This window comes from Silurus aristotelis, assembly GCF_946808225.1.
Source record: "Silurus aristotelis genome assembly, chromosome: 18".
Lineage (NCBI taxonomy): Eukaryota > Metazoa > Chordata > Actinopteri > Siluriformes > Siluridae > Silurus > Silurus aristotelis.
In genome coordinates, this window is record NC_139591.1 from 16,483,389 (window position 1) to 16,499,821 (window position 16,433).

Genomic DNA, 16,433 nt, shown 5'->3' on the forward strand with positions numbered 1-16,433 from the left:
TTTTACCATCTTTTCAGAACTTTCATTCAAAGCCACTGCTATATATATTTATATATATATATATATATATATATATATATATATATATAAAATACATATTAGGGCTGCAACAACTAATCGATAAAAATCGATAATAAAATTAATTGCCAACGAATGCCATTATAGATTAGTTGAGATGCTAACAAGTTATGCTCAGGGTTAGCGTGACGGTAAGATAACACAGCCGCCTGCGAAAAGGGGGGAAGGGACAGGGTAAACCAGCAGCAGGTACAAGAACAAGTCATCCAAGGCAATGGAAGCATTTTATATTAAACTCAACAAAGAAGACTGTAACCTGCAAGTTATGCGAAGCAGAGCTCACTTGTTATAGCATTTGTTTTCTACAACAGTAACTTATCTGTTTTCGAACATGATGTACTGCAGCTTTATAAAGTTCAAATGCTTGTTTCAATATTTTCGTATTTAATTTATGCATTAAAAATTAATTAATTATATTCTAGATACTTAAATCTTTACAACTTAAAGTGTCTGTTTTTTCTTCAGCAACAATTGTCAAAACAGTGTTGTTATATTTTATATAGATCATTTTTTAAAGCAGGGTTGTCAACTTGCTATCTATGTGTACAGTCGTCCCCCGTCTATCGAAACGAATTTCCGCGATAAATGGATGCAGTACTGTAGCGTAGCCTATGCATAGTTTCTCTGCTTGTTAATTGGTTTAAGTGTCCTATGATGTCAAAAAAAGGGGTGAGTTAAAGATACGCTTCACTGCATTCTCTCTTTTCATTGGCTAAATCTGGTGATCTATGTCTTTAACTCCGCCCTTTTTTTGATGTCACAGGATACTACAACCAATAAGTTCATGTAATGCTACTCATTTCGTACGATGAACCGAAATCGGGAACCATTTGCGAAACAAAATAGTTACGTGCCAAATTGTGATAAAGTGAGAACGCGAGATAAATCGAGGGACGACTTTGATTTTTTTTAACATAATTTCAAAATTCGATTTTTTCAGCGAGTCCTCAGAATACATGTTATTCGTGGAATCGTACACGAGCCCCCTTACTCCCAGCTTGTCACTTCACAACTACTGTTTCCTTTTTCTTGTGCTTCTTTGTTGCTTGGAGGACTTCTATTTACACACAGGTTAAGTTGCCCTGGGCAAATTATGCTTTTTAGTCTTTTTGGGTCTTGAGTCGCTGTTTCTTCAATGCAAACAAACCAGCAAGCAGATATTTGTTGCATAGTGATGTGTAAGCTGTATTTTATACATCATGATGACTCAAGAGTTGAGTGTAGGTTTGGCTTATACAAACATCAGCAGCATTGCGAGCGAACATCATTTATTAGTTACGTAAGTAACCTCGCAAATGTGCTGTTCCCTACTATTTTACATAGTCATGTATTTTAAACCTGAGCTTGTGTAGCGCTGCTGTTCCAATCGAATCAAGTATTAAACCATTTCGACACAGAAATTATTTTTTTTATTTCAATGATTTATCGAAGCATGCACACATGCAGAACATGCACTTGAGCTAAAGAAAGAGAAGAATGTTGAGACAAGCCTTGCTGGCATGAGTGTGTGTTTTTGTGTGTGTGTATGTGTGTGGCATGGTACTCACTCAGCATTCCCATTCCCAACATGAAGGCGTCCATGGTGTAGGGCAGACCCCTGGCCCTGCCCCGTGTGCCTGGAGGGAACATCACCTCTTTCGGCTGGGCCTTCTTACATTCTACCTGTAGACACACAGAGATGCAGGTGTCACCAACAGCACAATAACGTAGCAGCATACAGTGCCTGTGAAAAGCTTGGAAACACCTTGTTTTTGATGGGTTTTGAGACACGTTTGTTTACATGCAAAAACACGAGAAGAAGAATTCGACATTGAATGATTGGAAGAAAATTCTGTGGGCAAGATGAGTCCAAATGTTGACGTTTTTGGCTCTAACAGAACAACTTGTGCAAGGCGGAGAACAGGAGAAATGTTAGCAGACTTCCTCACACCCACAGACATACATGTCGGTGGAAGTTTAATGATTTGGTGCTGTTTTAGAGCAGGAAATGTTGGAGACTTATTCCAGGTGAATGTAATACTAAAGCAACATGACCACCATTCCATACTTCAACACCATGCAATTCCAGCTGGACGTGGCGCATTGGAACCTACTTCACCATACAATAAGACAATGACCCGCAGTATACGTCCAAGCTCTGAAAGTGTTATGGAGAGAGCAAACAGTCAGCGGAGTGTATCTGTTATGGAATGACCTGCCCAGTCACTGCACCTAAATCCTACTCAACTGCTCTCGGATTGACCGGATCTCAGGGTCGGAAAGAAATCAAGAACTAATTTTTACAAGAGGCAAAGCAAAGTATTTCCAGCTGACTGTTTGTATTAAACTCCCTGGATGCCAAGCATGTGTAAAGCAGTTATTCTTGCTAAGGGAGGATTTGTCAATGAAAATAAAGTTTAGCATTTGTACATTTATAGATCTGTTTGGTCGAAGTTAATTTTCCTGCTGTTAAATTGCCTCGTTTATTGCATGTAAAAAAAATAATAAAAAGGAACATAGGACCATACATTTATACATTTCCAGAACATATATTTCATTCGTTCTGACCAAATACAACACAACACAACACAAATATACACATACATTCACTGACTCATTACAATGGTTACATCATGTTTCCTCCTAAATCTTTTTTTACGGTTTACCCCGCCAGTAGACATTCAAAATAAAGAACAATTTCTTTATAAAGTGCTTTTTTTTTTCTTTCACACGTTTCCTAAAACACATATCATCCAGCTCTTATTATTTTTTATGAGTGATAAATGTTTGTTTTTTGAGTTTATTACCTGCTTTAGCGTTTTTTGGTTACAAATATATTAATAATACCTATGCTGTCTGACTTTTATCTTCTTATTATATTGTGAAATGAACAATCACTCGCTCCTAACCTGAGTACCTCTGTTCCAAAACAGTGCCCCCTGTTGGAGGGATGTTGCACAATTTAAGATGAGATAAGATAAGATAAGATTAGATAAGATAAGATAAGATTAGATAAGATAAGATAAACCTTTATTTGTCCCACAGTGGGAAATTTCCAATTTAGCACATGCTACTAGTACACACACTATTTCATTCTATTAAAATCCCTGCCTCTGACTGACACGTTAGCTCTGACCACAGCAGACGTGTGTGAGTGCTGAGAACGCATGAGAACACACATACACACACACACACACACACACACACACACACACACACACACACACACACACACACACACACACACACACACACACAGTGTCAGGGAAGGACAGAAGGACAGCAGCTTTTGCTTGCTGTTTAAATATTGCTAAAAGAAAAGACAAGCGCACACGCACATTCTCGAATGCATAACAAATGCACCTGCAGCCATGCAGAGCAAAGAAGCAAAAAGTGCACAAAGAGAATCTTGTCCAGCATTTAGAGCAGAACAATGTGTGTATGTGTGTGTGTCTCAGAAAATACCGTGTGTACTTGTATACGAGTGTGTTCGAGTGGCCAAACTATCTTTAAAATTGCATTTGAAGTTTAATTACGCATCCGAGTGAGTACTAAAAAGCATTGCAATATTTATGAGCCTCTATTTATATTGATGAGCCTGGAATGATATACTAAAGGCAGACAGAGTCAATATTTCCTGCGTGTACATTGTATAAACGTGATTTCACGAACTATAATTCAGATGAATATTCGCGTATCAGGGTTTCTGCAGGTTTCACAAAGTCTGATTTAAGATCATTTCAAAGACCATAAACAATGAAATTTAAGGCCTACAGTATATCCCGACATCAAAAACACACACAAACACGTTGATAGCAACTGGCCTTAACCGAGCCCTAAATTCTTTTTTATTTTTTCATGCCAAGTTTCGCTTAACTTTCACTTCCCCATAGCTGAAAAAATAAAATCCGTTTTACGTCTGTGGTACAAACAAAGAAATCCGCACCAATAACAGAAAGCTAATTGGCTGTTGCGTGTTGGTCTCATTTGTAGTCGTAATACAGCGAAGTAGATTTGCGATAAGAAAGAGCAACACCACCACCACAGAAACTGACAAACAAAAACATTCTAAATGCTGCGGCAGCATTTCAGTGAGCATTAGACGTAGCGTTGTATAGACATTGGAAAATTAAGACCTGTTTAAAATGATTTAAGACCTAAAACAGCGAATTTTAAAACTGAAATTTGAAAATTTCATACTTTTTTTTTTTAGATCTTTTAAGACACCTAAAAGTTGTTTTCTTGTTGCTGATATTTAGCTGGATTTTACAGTGTTTAATGGCTAGCTGTACCTAAATATCCAAGAGTAAACAACAACAACAACAACAACAACAAAAAGAAATCCTGCAGGAACCAGTTTCTGAACACAGGAATGTTGTAATGCAGTCTACTGGCAATTAAAAATGAAAGAAAAAGTGTCTATTAAAGTCCATAAATCTTTGTTGTGCAGTTTATATCGTCCAGATATTAACGGGAATTATACATAAGACACCATGGTTAAATAAACCATCACAAATGCAGCTATAATGTTAGTTTGGATGAGCCAGCTTACTAAAACATGACGTATTTATTCATTAAGACACACAAAAGACCCCGAAAAAGTTTCCACAACGTGTGTTTCGGCAGTCTTGCGTAAGGCGACTAAAAGTAGACGGTGGGATCATACACTATAAAACTGTAAATATGATGAAAATTCAAATATCATTCGAGCGGTGAGATTCGTCCTGACAGTTCCGCTGTGTGTTCTCATATTCGTGCGAGCTTGTGACAGGACTCTGCTCTTTGGTAGGCCAAGCTTGTATTCGTTGAAAATGTCTGTGGCGTCGTGCCGACCTGCTCTGCTGCAGCGGTGATCGACTCGTCAGCCTGCCTGCCTCGGGCCTGTCCATCTGAGGGGGTAAAGCCTGCTTTCTCTCTCTCTCTCTCTCTCTCTCTCTCTCTCTCTCTCTCTCTCTCTCTCTCTCTCTCTCTCTCTCTCTCTCTCTCTCTCTCTCTCTCTCTCTCTCTCTCTCTTTCTCTATCTCTTCCTCTAGTCTATTGCAATTTACAATTCATCTGTCCAAAGAAACCAAGGCCAAGACAGTTGTTGTGTAGGAGAGCACGTACACGCAGCTCTCCTGCTGACACTCATCACACAGACACACTCAGCATTCATCCGGACAATCAAGGAAATATTTTAAGACCCAATCAGTGGAGAAGAAAAGCATGGAGGGAGGGAGAGAGAGAGAGAGAGAGAGAGAGAGAGAGAGAGATCAAGGTTATGCATGTTTACTTGAGTGTAATCTCAACATGCTCAATAGCAACAACCGTGTGCTTTTTACGAGTATCTCTGTAAGCTAACACCCGGAAATGTCGAAAGTCACCAGCTCCAGCTGTCGTCCTCAGTGCCACACACACAAACACACACACCCACACACACACTTTTGTTGCTGAGAGTCTGCCTCTTGGGCCGAGTCCTTTCCATTTAAGCGGCCAGCTCTCTCGCTCTCTTCAGGAAGACAGGCGTTTACAGAAAGCTGTGATTTTTCCAGCAGGAGCACACCCGGCCTCCTCCAGCTTTAAAAGCACTCCATATAAATGTGTTCGTGCGTGTGTGTGTGTATGTGACCTCAGGCTGCCTCGAAGGTTGCTTTTAGCCTGAGTACTGTAGGTGCTGCCAAAACACCAAAATGTCTATCAAGACGACACGTAAATAAGAAATTGGCATCTCTGGTTACCTCACAGATATACATGAGCTGAGTTTGATACTGTTTCGATGTAATCAAAACTGCTAATCCGAAATGTCTGACAGTTGAGCCACCTTGCCCGCAGCCAGTAAACTTTGGAGCACTCAGTCTGGTTTTTAACCAACAGGCAAAACTTTGGATTATACTTTCATATTTTGATTGTCCTGAAACGGAGGTACAGTGTTTATAAGTGCTACTTGTATGTAAGGAATTTTACACTGGGGTGATGCTGATAAAGTCAGCAAAAGTTTGCTGTGATGTGGCATGTTGTGCATTAAAAAATGCTTCCACCAGAGGATCCTTCTATAAAGGCTGTCTGAAAACTAATATTTTTTTTTTATAATCCTTCTGTTACAACAGGGGTACAGAACTATGGCCCCCACATTCAAAAAGGCCCTCTGAACAATGTCAGAGAAAAACTTTTTAAATTTCATTTTTAATATAATTTTTATTCATATCATATCTGTATTTGATAATAAAAGTAGTTTTTTTAAACTGAAATTTCCCTTCGTTATCAATAGAGGCAACGATAGTTGATTGCTGGAACTATCGACTGTAGGCAAAAATCTATACCAATAGTTTTTCCGGTTTCCAGTTGACTGTCATTACGAGAGAGGCCTCTAGGGGCGAATCACTGACACCACCTGCTGTTTGTTTTTACATGAGACTGTGTGCTGACATAGCCTAATTAATTGTTTGATTCGCCCACCAACCATATGAATATGCATAAGTAAGTAAATGTTTTGATTTCAATAGCAATCAATACACTGGTCCCCCGGAACTCACGGGGGTTACGTTATAAGAAGATAGTTCCTATAGTTACGTTCTAAGATGACAAGTTCCGAAAATCCGCGAATTTTGGACACACCCCTGCAGCTCCTATAGTACCTTAGTGAATTCATCTAGACATTGTGACTTTAGTACAATAATGTGTTGCATACAGTTTTTATACAATACATTTTTCTTTTATGAAATGTGTTAGTGAAAACAGTTTTAAATGTTATTCCTAACGTTCCTGAACATTTAGTCCCGCTGCAGATTCCTGCAAAATTTAAGATAATCCGCAACTTGCTGTTTGTCAGGTTCCAAATGAGAACCCGCTAATTTTTCACGCCACGAGTTTCAAACTGCGAATTAACGGGGCTTGACTGTATTAAAAAAAGTGTCATTATGATAGTAATAACACTCTATATATCTCTTGAAAAGTAATTCTCATTTGTCGGTACAGTATATAACACAATAATAAACTAATAAAGCATTAGGAGGCATAATACATTTTAACATTTAACATTTAAAATCATAATAAAATCTCCGCAATAATACTGGTAGTCTCTCCAGCTTGTCATTTTTTGTTACAGACCGCCCTACCATTAGAGAAAGAAAAAAAGTTTGCGGACTTGTGTTACAAGATTGCAAAAACATCAATAAATTGATTTGGATACAACTTGGTGCAAAAAAACCTGTAGAAAATTAATTAAAAGCTTCTAACCAATCAATATTAGTTTTTTAGTGCTACATCGCTCCTACTGGAAAACGCAGTTTCTACTTTTGTGCATCGTCAACTTTTACATATTATTTACAAGATTTTATTGTACCCTGCGAGGAGTGTCAACGTCAGCTATTCCTGTTACACTAAGGGCATGTAGGGTTTGTTATTCCTGCAGCGAGAGGTTAAAAATGAGCCTCTGGGCAGTGAGTAGGAAGGGCCTCCAGGGATGCTGTGTATGTGTGTGTATTATCTTGTTCAAATGTCCTGATATGACTGTCCCACATGAGACTGTGAGCCCAGGCTTGGAGACAGGATGAATAAGGGACGCATGGATGTGAGGAATATTGGAAGGCATGGCAGACTGGCAGAAAAACATCACTCTCTGGGCGAGAGCTGTGCAAGAGGCTAGGCTACTTTGGGTGGTGGGGAAAAAGGAGATAGAAAGGGAGTGGAGATGTTGGTTCGCTCCCACTCATCTGCCAAACTGCCAAGCAGCCCACAAAGCGCCAGTCCACAACAGCATGCTGATCAGCACCGACTGGTCCATCTGCTTCTATAAACCACCACTGAAGCACCACTGAGCACATCCTCAGCACAAGAGTAGTGCACGAATCTCGGAGCTGATTGGTCAGAACTTGTTTTTTTTTTTTTTTTATATTTCATATTTCTGTAACAGCAGCTCTGACAGCAGTGCAGCCTGCAAATCAAATCTCATGCTTATATTTATGCGTTTTGTCTAATATGTTGCCATTTCTATAGCAACAGTCCCTTCGTGGGACGTTTTTTTTTACAAAGTTTAATAATACATTTATTATTTTTATGTTATCAAAAATAATTGTTAATATGGTGAAGTTTTCTGAAAACTCTAGTTTCAGAGCTCTAGTGTCAGAGCTCTGTGGCAGTCAGTAGCTTTCACCTTCAGGTTTCTTGGCATACAAATTTGTATTTATTCAAAAAGAAAGACTAGTGATGGAATAGCTGCTGTGTGGAAAGTAAGAACCGGAAGTCTTGTCCTACAAAATAACACATAACTGAAGAAATGGGGAATTGCTGAATTGCTGATATTGGGAAAAACATTGGCTGGTAACAGTAACTCAGTTTCATCACAAAATCCTGTAAATGACTTTTCTCACTTTTTACACACACCAGCATTACAGGTGTACAGTAAGAGAGCACACTGTGTGTTAGATGTCCATTTGCACTTTGCTGTTTCTCTGTCAATAAACATTATAAGGCTCTAGGCATGGAGGAGTTGGTGTTGGATCTATAATGATGTCAGATGTTAAGCTATTTTATAAATTACTCAGGAGCTCCTGTTTCCACAACTTCAACTGACAGTATAAGACTGAAGAAAAGACAGTACTCTAAAACATTACACTTTAAGGACAATCACACTAAATCACTTTAATTTGTATTGTCAATATATGCCATACTGCATAATATATATACAGTGGGTACGGAAAGTATTCAGACCCCCTTAAATTTTTCACTTTTTGTTATATTGCAGCCATTTGCTAAAATCATTTAAGTTCATTTCTTTTCCTCATGAATGTACACACAGCTCCCCATACTGACAGAAAAACACAGAATTGTTGACCTTTTTGCAGATTTATTAAAAAAGAAAAACTGAAATATCACATGGTCCTAAGTATTCAGACCCTTTGCTGTGACACTCATATATTTAACTCAGGTGCTCTCCATTTCTTCTGATCATCCTTGAGATGGTTCTACACCTTCATTTGAGTCCAGAAATTTTTGATTATACTGATTCGACTTGATTAGGTAAGCCACACACCTGTTTATATAAGACCTTCCAGATCACAATGCATGTCAGAGCAAATGAGAATCATTAAGGTCAAAGGAACTGCCTGAAGAGCTCAGAGACAGAATTGTGGCAAGGCACAGATCTGGCCAAGGTTACAAAAAAATTTCTGCAGCACTAAAGGTTCCTAAGAGCACAGTGGCCTCCATAATCCTTAAATGGAAGACGTTTGGGACGACCAGAACCCTTCCTAGAGCTGGCCGTCCGGCCAAACTGAGCTATCGGGGGAGAAGAGCCTTGGTGAGAGAGGTAAAGAAGAACCCAACGATCACTGTGGCTGAGCTCCAGAGATGCAGTCGGGAGATGGGAGAAAGTTTTAGAAAGTCAACCATCACTGCAGCCCTTCACCAGTGGGGCTTTATAGCAGAGTGGCCCGACGGAAGCCTCTCCTCAGTGCAGGACACATGAAAACCCGCATGGAGTTCTCCAAGATGGTGAGAAATAAGATTCTCTGGTCTGATGAGACCAAGATAGAACTTTTTGGCCTTAATTCTAAGCGGTATGTGTGGAGAAAACCAGGCACTGCTCATCCCTTGTCCAATACAGTCTCAACAGTGAAGCATGGTGGTGGCAGCATCATGCTGTGTGGGTGTTTTTCAGCTTCAGGGACAGGACGACTGGTTGCAATCAAGGGAAAGATGAATGCGGCCAAGGACAGGGATATCCTGGACGAAAACCTTCTCCAGAGTGCTTTGGACCTCAGACTGGGCTAAAGGTTTACCTTCCAACAAGACAATGACCCTAAGCACACAGCTAAAATAACGAAGGAGTGGCTTCACAACAACTCCGTGACTGTTCTTGAATAGCCCAGCCAGAGCCCTGACTTAAACCCAATTGAGCATCTCTGGAGAGACCTAAAAATAGCTGTCCACCAACGTTTACCGTCCAACCTGACAGAACTGGAGAGGATCTGCAAGGAGGAATGGCAGAGGATCCCCAAATCCAGGTGTGAAAGACTTGTTGCATCTTTCCCAAAAAGACTCCTGGCTGTATTAGATCAAAAGTGGGCTTCTACTAAATACTGAGCAAAGGGTCTGAATACTTAGGACCATGTGATATTTCAGTTTTTCTTTTTTAATAAATCTGCAAAAGTGTCAACAATTCTGTGTTTTTCTGTCAGTATGGGGTGCTATGTGTACATTAATGAGGAAAAGAAATGAACTTAAATGATTTTAGCAAATGGCTGCAAAATAAAAAAGAGTGAAAAATTTAAGGGGGTCTGAATACTTTCCGTACCCACTGTATATATTTTCACATATTTCTATATTTTATACTTTTTATTTATCTACCGTAATTTCCGGACTATAAAGCGCACCCTTATCTTATATTGTCTACATTGAAACTAATGAACTTTACACAGACTTTAACGACAGTGTCTGTTACACGGGTGAAATATGTTGTGGCTCCTTTAAGAGCAGAGCGGCATTTTGGGAATAGCCTGCTGCCGCATTTTTTCCGGTATTACTGCATGTGTGCAAGACCGAGGATTATGTCCTTATTATTTTCTGATGCTCATTTCTAAGTTTCTTTGACTAACCCGTAACGCTGTTGCCAAAAAAAATAAAAAAGCACGAGTTTTGGAAACCTGTCTGTGCTTATATGATTTCTGTTGCAACTGGAGTTAGTGAGCTCTTCCTTTACCCAGACTCAACGCGCTACAACGGCTTGTATCTAAACAGTAGCCGACCAAGAAAGTCATAATTCACTGTCTTTTTCCTTCCTTTCACAACTATTTCTCTCTGGAGTTTATCTTTTGGCATCGTCGTGCTTTTAAAAAAAAAATTTTTTCGTTTCTGTTCGGAAATTTCATTGGTCTAATGTTATGGGGTTTAGTTTTTTGGCTTGAAGTTTGTAAAACCGGGAAAAACCCAGGAAAAATTCATAAATAAGCCGCTTCGTTGTTTAAGTCGCGGGGTTCAAAGCGTAGGATGAAAGTAGTGGCTTATAGTCCGAAAAATACGGTACTTCATTTTATTTTTTCTATTTTATAATTGTAAAAACCTTCCCGTGGGCTCACCACCTGCAGGAGGGACCGTAAGGGACCGGTGCTGAGAGGATTGGGCAGCAGTCGAAGGCGGGGGCCTTGACAGCCCGATCCGTGGACACGGAGAAGTGTCTGGGGAATCTGCTTAGACTGCTGCCCCCGCGACAAGGAATTACGGATAAGCGGGAGAAGATGAAATGAATGAAATGAAATTAATAATTGTAAAAAAAAAAACGTTATATCCTTAAATTCTATTCCTTGTACTTGAATGCTGGACAGTCGTATAAAGCATTTCACTGCATGTCGCTGTCACTATGTATGTATGTATGTGCATGTGATGAATAAAATTTCAATTTAAATACTCTTTTTTTTTTTTTGCCGCAGTCAATTGTGAGACAATTGTGAAAAGACCTATAGAAATAAACTTGAAAATTTAATCAGTGTTGATTTCTGACCATATAACTGGAGACAATTGTTGGTGGAAGGCGTCTCATTTTAAGAAGGAGAAAATGCTAAATATCTATTCAGGGGTGTTTGCTTGATTTACTGCTAACTTTACTATACTTCTCTACTAGAAGATTGGTCTTAGAAGTTTTATAAAAGATTTATAAGAGAGGCACACAACAATTTGCCTCTTGAGGGGGAACGCTCATAATTCCAAGCATTAAAGAAGTTTTTGCTGAACAGGAATTCATAAAACCTATAGAACAGAGGTAGGCGGTATTATTGGCAGTCACCGGGAAAGTGCAGAATCCATTATCTGTTCCAGCACAGCATGTGAACAACCCTGTCAAACCAAGAATGCATTACTGCACTGCTTTTTAAAAATATTTTATTTAGCAACGGTATATTCAGTTCCGCAACTAACTGTGTGTGCTGTTCATTAACAACTCAATCCTCTAAAATGTGCAGCTGTACACACACTACACAAAGGATAAGGAAAGTTCAAACAAAAAGAAAATCAGAATACAGACCCACAAAAAGTTCTTATAATGGGACCCTTACAATGTTCACCTAGATAAAGGTGGTGCAAAGTGAAAGTAACCACTATCAAATACATTGGCAATTTTTAGATCCTTTCCCATTCCTTGAAAACCTACACACTGCTATTAACAGTAAATAAAAGATGCTCTAAATAAAGACCACTGCCTTGATGAAGCATATATAAAATTATACAGCTCTGTCAGCAAATATTGCTATTTGTAGACACTGCAGATGAATGCATTGCAAATACAGTACAGACCAAAAGTTTGGACACATCTGCTCATTCAAAGAGTTTTCTTTATTTTCATGACTATGAAAATTGTAGAGTCACACTGAAGGCATCAAAACTATGAATTAACACATGTGGAATTATATACATAACAAAAAAATGTGAAACAACTGAAAATATGTCATATTGTAGGTTCTTCAAAGTAGCCACCTTTTGCATAGATTACTGCTTTGCACACTCTTGGCATTCTCTTGATGCCTACTTTCAAGAACCTACAATATGACATATTTTCAGTTGTTTCACACTTTTTTGTTATGTATATAATTCCACATGTGTTAATTCATAGTTTTGATGCCTTCAGTGTGACTACAATTTTCATAGTCATGAAAATAAAGAAAACTCTTTGAATGAGCAGATGTGTCCAAACTTTTGGTCTGTACTGTATATATATATATATATATATATATATATATATATATATATATATATATATATATATATATATATATATATATATATATACTTTTTGCTAATTAGAATATTAGCAAAAAAAGTTGATTTATTTTAGTAATTCAATAAAAAGTGAAACTTGTATATTGCATACATTCTTCACACAGACTGATATATTTCAACTGTTTCTTTTTTTCAATTTTGGTGATTTTTTAACAAAAACCCAATAATTCAATCTCAAAAATTTGTAATTCTTTATAAGACCATTTTTAGTGAATCGTTGACCTTCTGAAAAGTATGTTCATGTACTGTATATGTACTCAATACTTGGTAGGGGCTCCTTTCGCTTTAATTACTGCCTCAGTTCAGCGTGGCATGGGGGTGATCCATCTGTGGCCCTGCTGAGGTGGTATAGAAGCCCAGGTTTCTTTGACAGTGTCCTTCAGCTCATTTGTATTTTTTGGTCTCTTGTTTCTCATTTTCCTCTTGACAATATCCCATAGAATCTCTATGGGGTTCAGGTCTGGTGAGTTTGCTGCCCAGTCAAGCACACCAACACCATGGACATTTAACCAACCTTTGGTGCTTTTGGCAGTGTGGTCAGGTGCCAAATCCTTCTATAAAATTAAATCAGCATCTCCATAAAGCTGGTCAGCAGAGGGAAGCATGAAGTGCTCTAAAACTTCCTGGTAGACAGCTGTGCTGAACTTAGACTTGATAAAACACCAGTAGATGACATGAAACCAAACCACCACTGACTGTGCAAACTTCACACTGGACCTCAAGCAACTTGGATTCTGTGCCTCTCTTCTCTTCTTCCAGACTCTGGGACCTTGATTTCCAAATAAAATGCAACATTTTCTTTCCTTTCATCTGAAAAGACGACTTTGGCCCACTGAGCAACAGTCCAGTCCTTTTTGTCCTCTGCCCAGGTGAGACACCTCTGACATTGTCTCTGGTTCAGGAGTGGCTTGACACAAGGAATGCGTCAGTTGTAGCCCATGGATACGTCTGTGCGTGGTGGCTTTTGAAGCACTGACTCCAGCTGCAGTCCACTCTTTGTGAATCTCCCTAAATTCTTGAATGTTCTTCATTTTACCTTTTTCTACCCCATTTTTTCCTTCCATTCAACTTTTCAATAATGTGCTTGGATACAGCACTCTGTGAACAGCAGCTTCCTAAGCGATGACCTTTTGTGTCTTACCCTCCATGTGCAGGGTGTCAATGATCGTCTTCTGAACGAGTGTCAAGTCAGCAGTCTCCCCCCATGATTGTGCAGCCTGAACCAGACTGAGACACCATTTAAAGGCTCAGGAAATCTTTGCAGGTATGTGTATATATACACATACACACACACAAACATATGCATCTACACATATACAGTACATGCACACACACACACACACACACACACACACACACACACACACACACACACACACACACAAACACACAAATTTGACAAGAAAAGAGTCCCATTACTACATTTCACAACAAAAAATGCTTTACTTGTTTAGTAACAAGATGTTTCTCATGGCAACAAGATGCTTTCTGCCATAATGAGAAGTTTTTTTCATAATAACGATGCTTTTCACCTAGTAAGGAGGTGCTTTTCTGTTCGTAACAAGATGTTTTTTCCCCATAATAATAAGATTCTCATGGGGATTTTTATTTTACATGGAACCAATGATCTTTTGTAGGACCAGGTTAAACAACAAGAGGAAGATTTAGGCCCGGGGCAACTGTTTTCAACTAAACAACACCACGAATGATGTTTAAGAACATTGGCTCTTAGCATTTCAGTGAACACAAAATGTATCCGCTCCGACTGCGGACAAACCCCTTTTCCTTTTTGGAAAGGTGAGTTTCTGAAAGGCGCATAATACTTCTCTTGACAGCAAGCACTTCAATTATAAGCCTCAGATGTATGAAAAATCTATAAAGGTATTTAGTTGGGCCTTATATACTGTGGCTACTGAGTTTGAGATTTTTTACACAGCCACGCAAACTCGCTTACATTCCCAGACGCTTACTTGGCGTTACACACATGGAAAATGAGAAAAATGTCGCTTGATTGGCTGTTCAAAGCCATCAGCAAAGCCCCGGCTTAACAGAACCATGTAATTCACAGAAGCATGAGTGAGATTACATTTGAGACACAGGAGCGTGTGCATTATTGATACACTTTGCCTATGAGACAGAAATCTATATCCCCCTCCATCATAGCGGCCCCCTGAACAACGCTGTCAGAAAATATGGGCTTCACCAGAAAAAAATTAAGAAGAAAAGCCTCTATACTTCACTACATGCAGCTTGATATTACTGTACACCATACTAATAACTCTCTTTCCCATCAAAACTACATAATACAGGTCTTAGTCTAGCCTGAGGAAGGCTTTTTATTCAGCTTTCTGTCTTCCTTTGGCTTTTGTATGAACGCGAGCTAATGTACTGTGCTAGTCTGTTTCCTGTGCAAGGTCAGGCTCTGAATATCAGCTTATCAGTGTTGTTCATTATCTTTCTTCAGAAGGAATGCCTTCTCTGCTGAGATGGATGTCAGGCTGCTAGTTGGATTTGGCAGTTTTAGGAAACATATTCAGCTTTAATACCAAGCGTGGGTAGATTGACTGCTTACTATGTTCCAATTCTCATCAAATCAGCTCTTAAATTGTTCAGTAATTAGCAAAAAAACCCACGATGATTTAGGAGTAATAAAACAGAGAACACCCCAGAGCCCTCGTTTCTCACCACTGTGATTAAAAGGTTCGAAATTGTTTTTTTTTTCATTTTTTATAGAATTTATAAATCTCAGATGCACAGTATAATTGCAATTCATTAAATGTGAGCAAAGAACAAATAATAAAGCCTAATCAATAACAATTGTTCATATCTGGAAAGCTCTGTGCACAGTGGCATAATCACTGAGCTTATTCTACACTGCAAACATCAATTTACACGTGTACAGTTTTAATCAGGGAAGAAATGGGTGCTCTTTAAAAAAAAAAAAATTTTATGAGTGATGGCTTGAAGCGGCATACTCAGATATTAAATTGTGTATTTATTTTGCTAAATGCTAAGTTTCCAAACTAGTCCAAAAAGATTATTACACTCATGCAAAGACTGAGAGCTACGTCCATCAAAGACTTTCTGAGATACCATTGGTGCAATTACAAAATAATTGGGGCCGAATGAATGCTGTTGATTTGACATAATTTAAATATTTGTACGCATGAAAGAAAAGTTGTCAAACTTTGTTTAATGGCTTTTGCATAATTTCCTACTGTTCTAAAGACCGTTGGCTCATTTATATACAGTAATACCTCTGTACTCGTCGAATTCAGTCACATAACTGTTTCAGCACTCGTTGCATGCTCAGAACTCGACACCTACTTTTGCGATAAAACTCATCAGTAAAACAGATTCCTAAAGAGTCTCATGTTAGCTGGTGAACACCGCCAGTTGCCCTTCTCTTTTGTGTGCATTTTAAGCCTAAATGATGTGTCCTAAAGTGGTTAAAATGCCTCTATGCATTTTCTTTTTTCCTTAAACAGTACTGCATTTAAAAAATGCACCAACCAAACAACTATATGGCCACTGGTCAGACATAACAATATGACCACCTGCTTATTATTGTGTTGATCTCCCTTTTCTGCCCCAACAGCATCAACTTCTTTAGCAATTTGCGCTACAGA

The 16,433-nt window shown here is 38.7% G+C and overlaps 1 protein-coding gene across 7 annotated transcripts in view; it reads right to left on the reverse strand.

Moving 5' to 3' along the window:
- The window catches only part of msi2a (musashi RNA-binding protein 2a), a 258,690-nt gene that overhangs the window by 47,957 nt on the left and 194,300 nt on the right, over nucleotides 1-16,433 (reverse strand). For all 7 annotated transcript variants that reach the window (XM_083568557.1, XM_083568554.1, XM_083568556.1 and 4 more), the window contains one exon: nucleotides 1,626-1,740. In XM_083568557.1, the coding sequence (XP_083424683.1) occupies nucleotides 1,626-1,740 (115 nt within the window). The remainder of the gene's footprint in view (nucleotides 1-1,625; nucleotides 1,741-16,433) is intronic.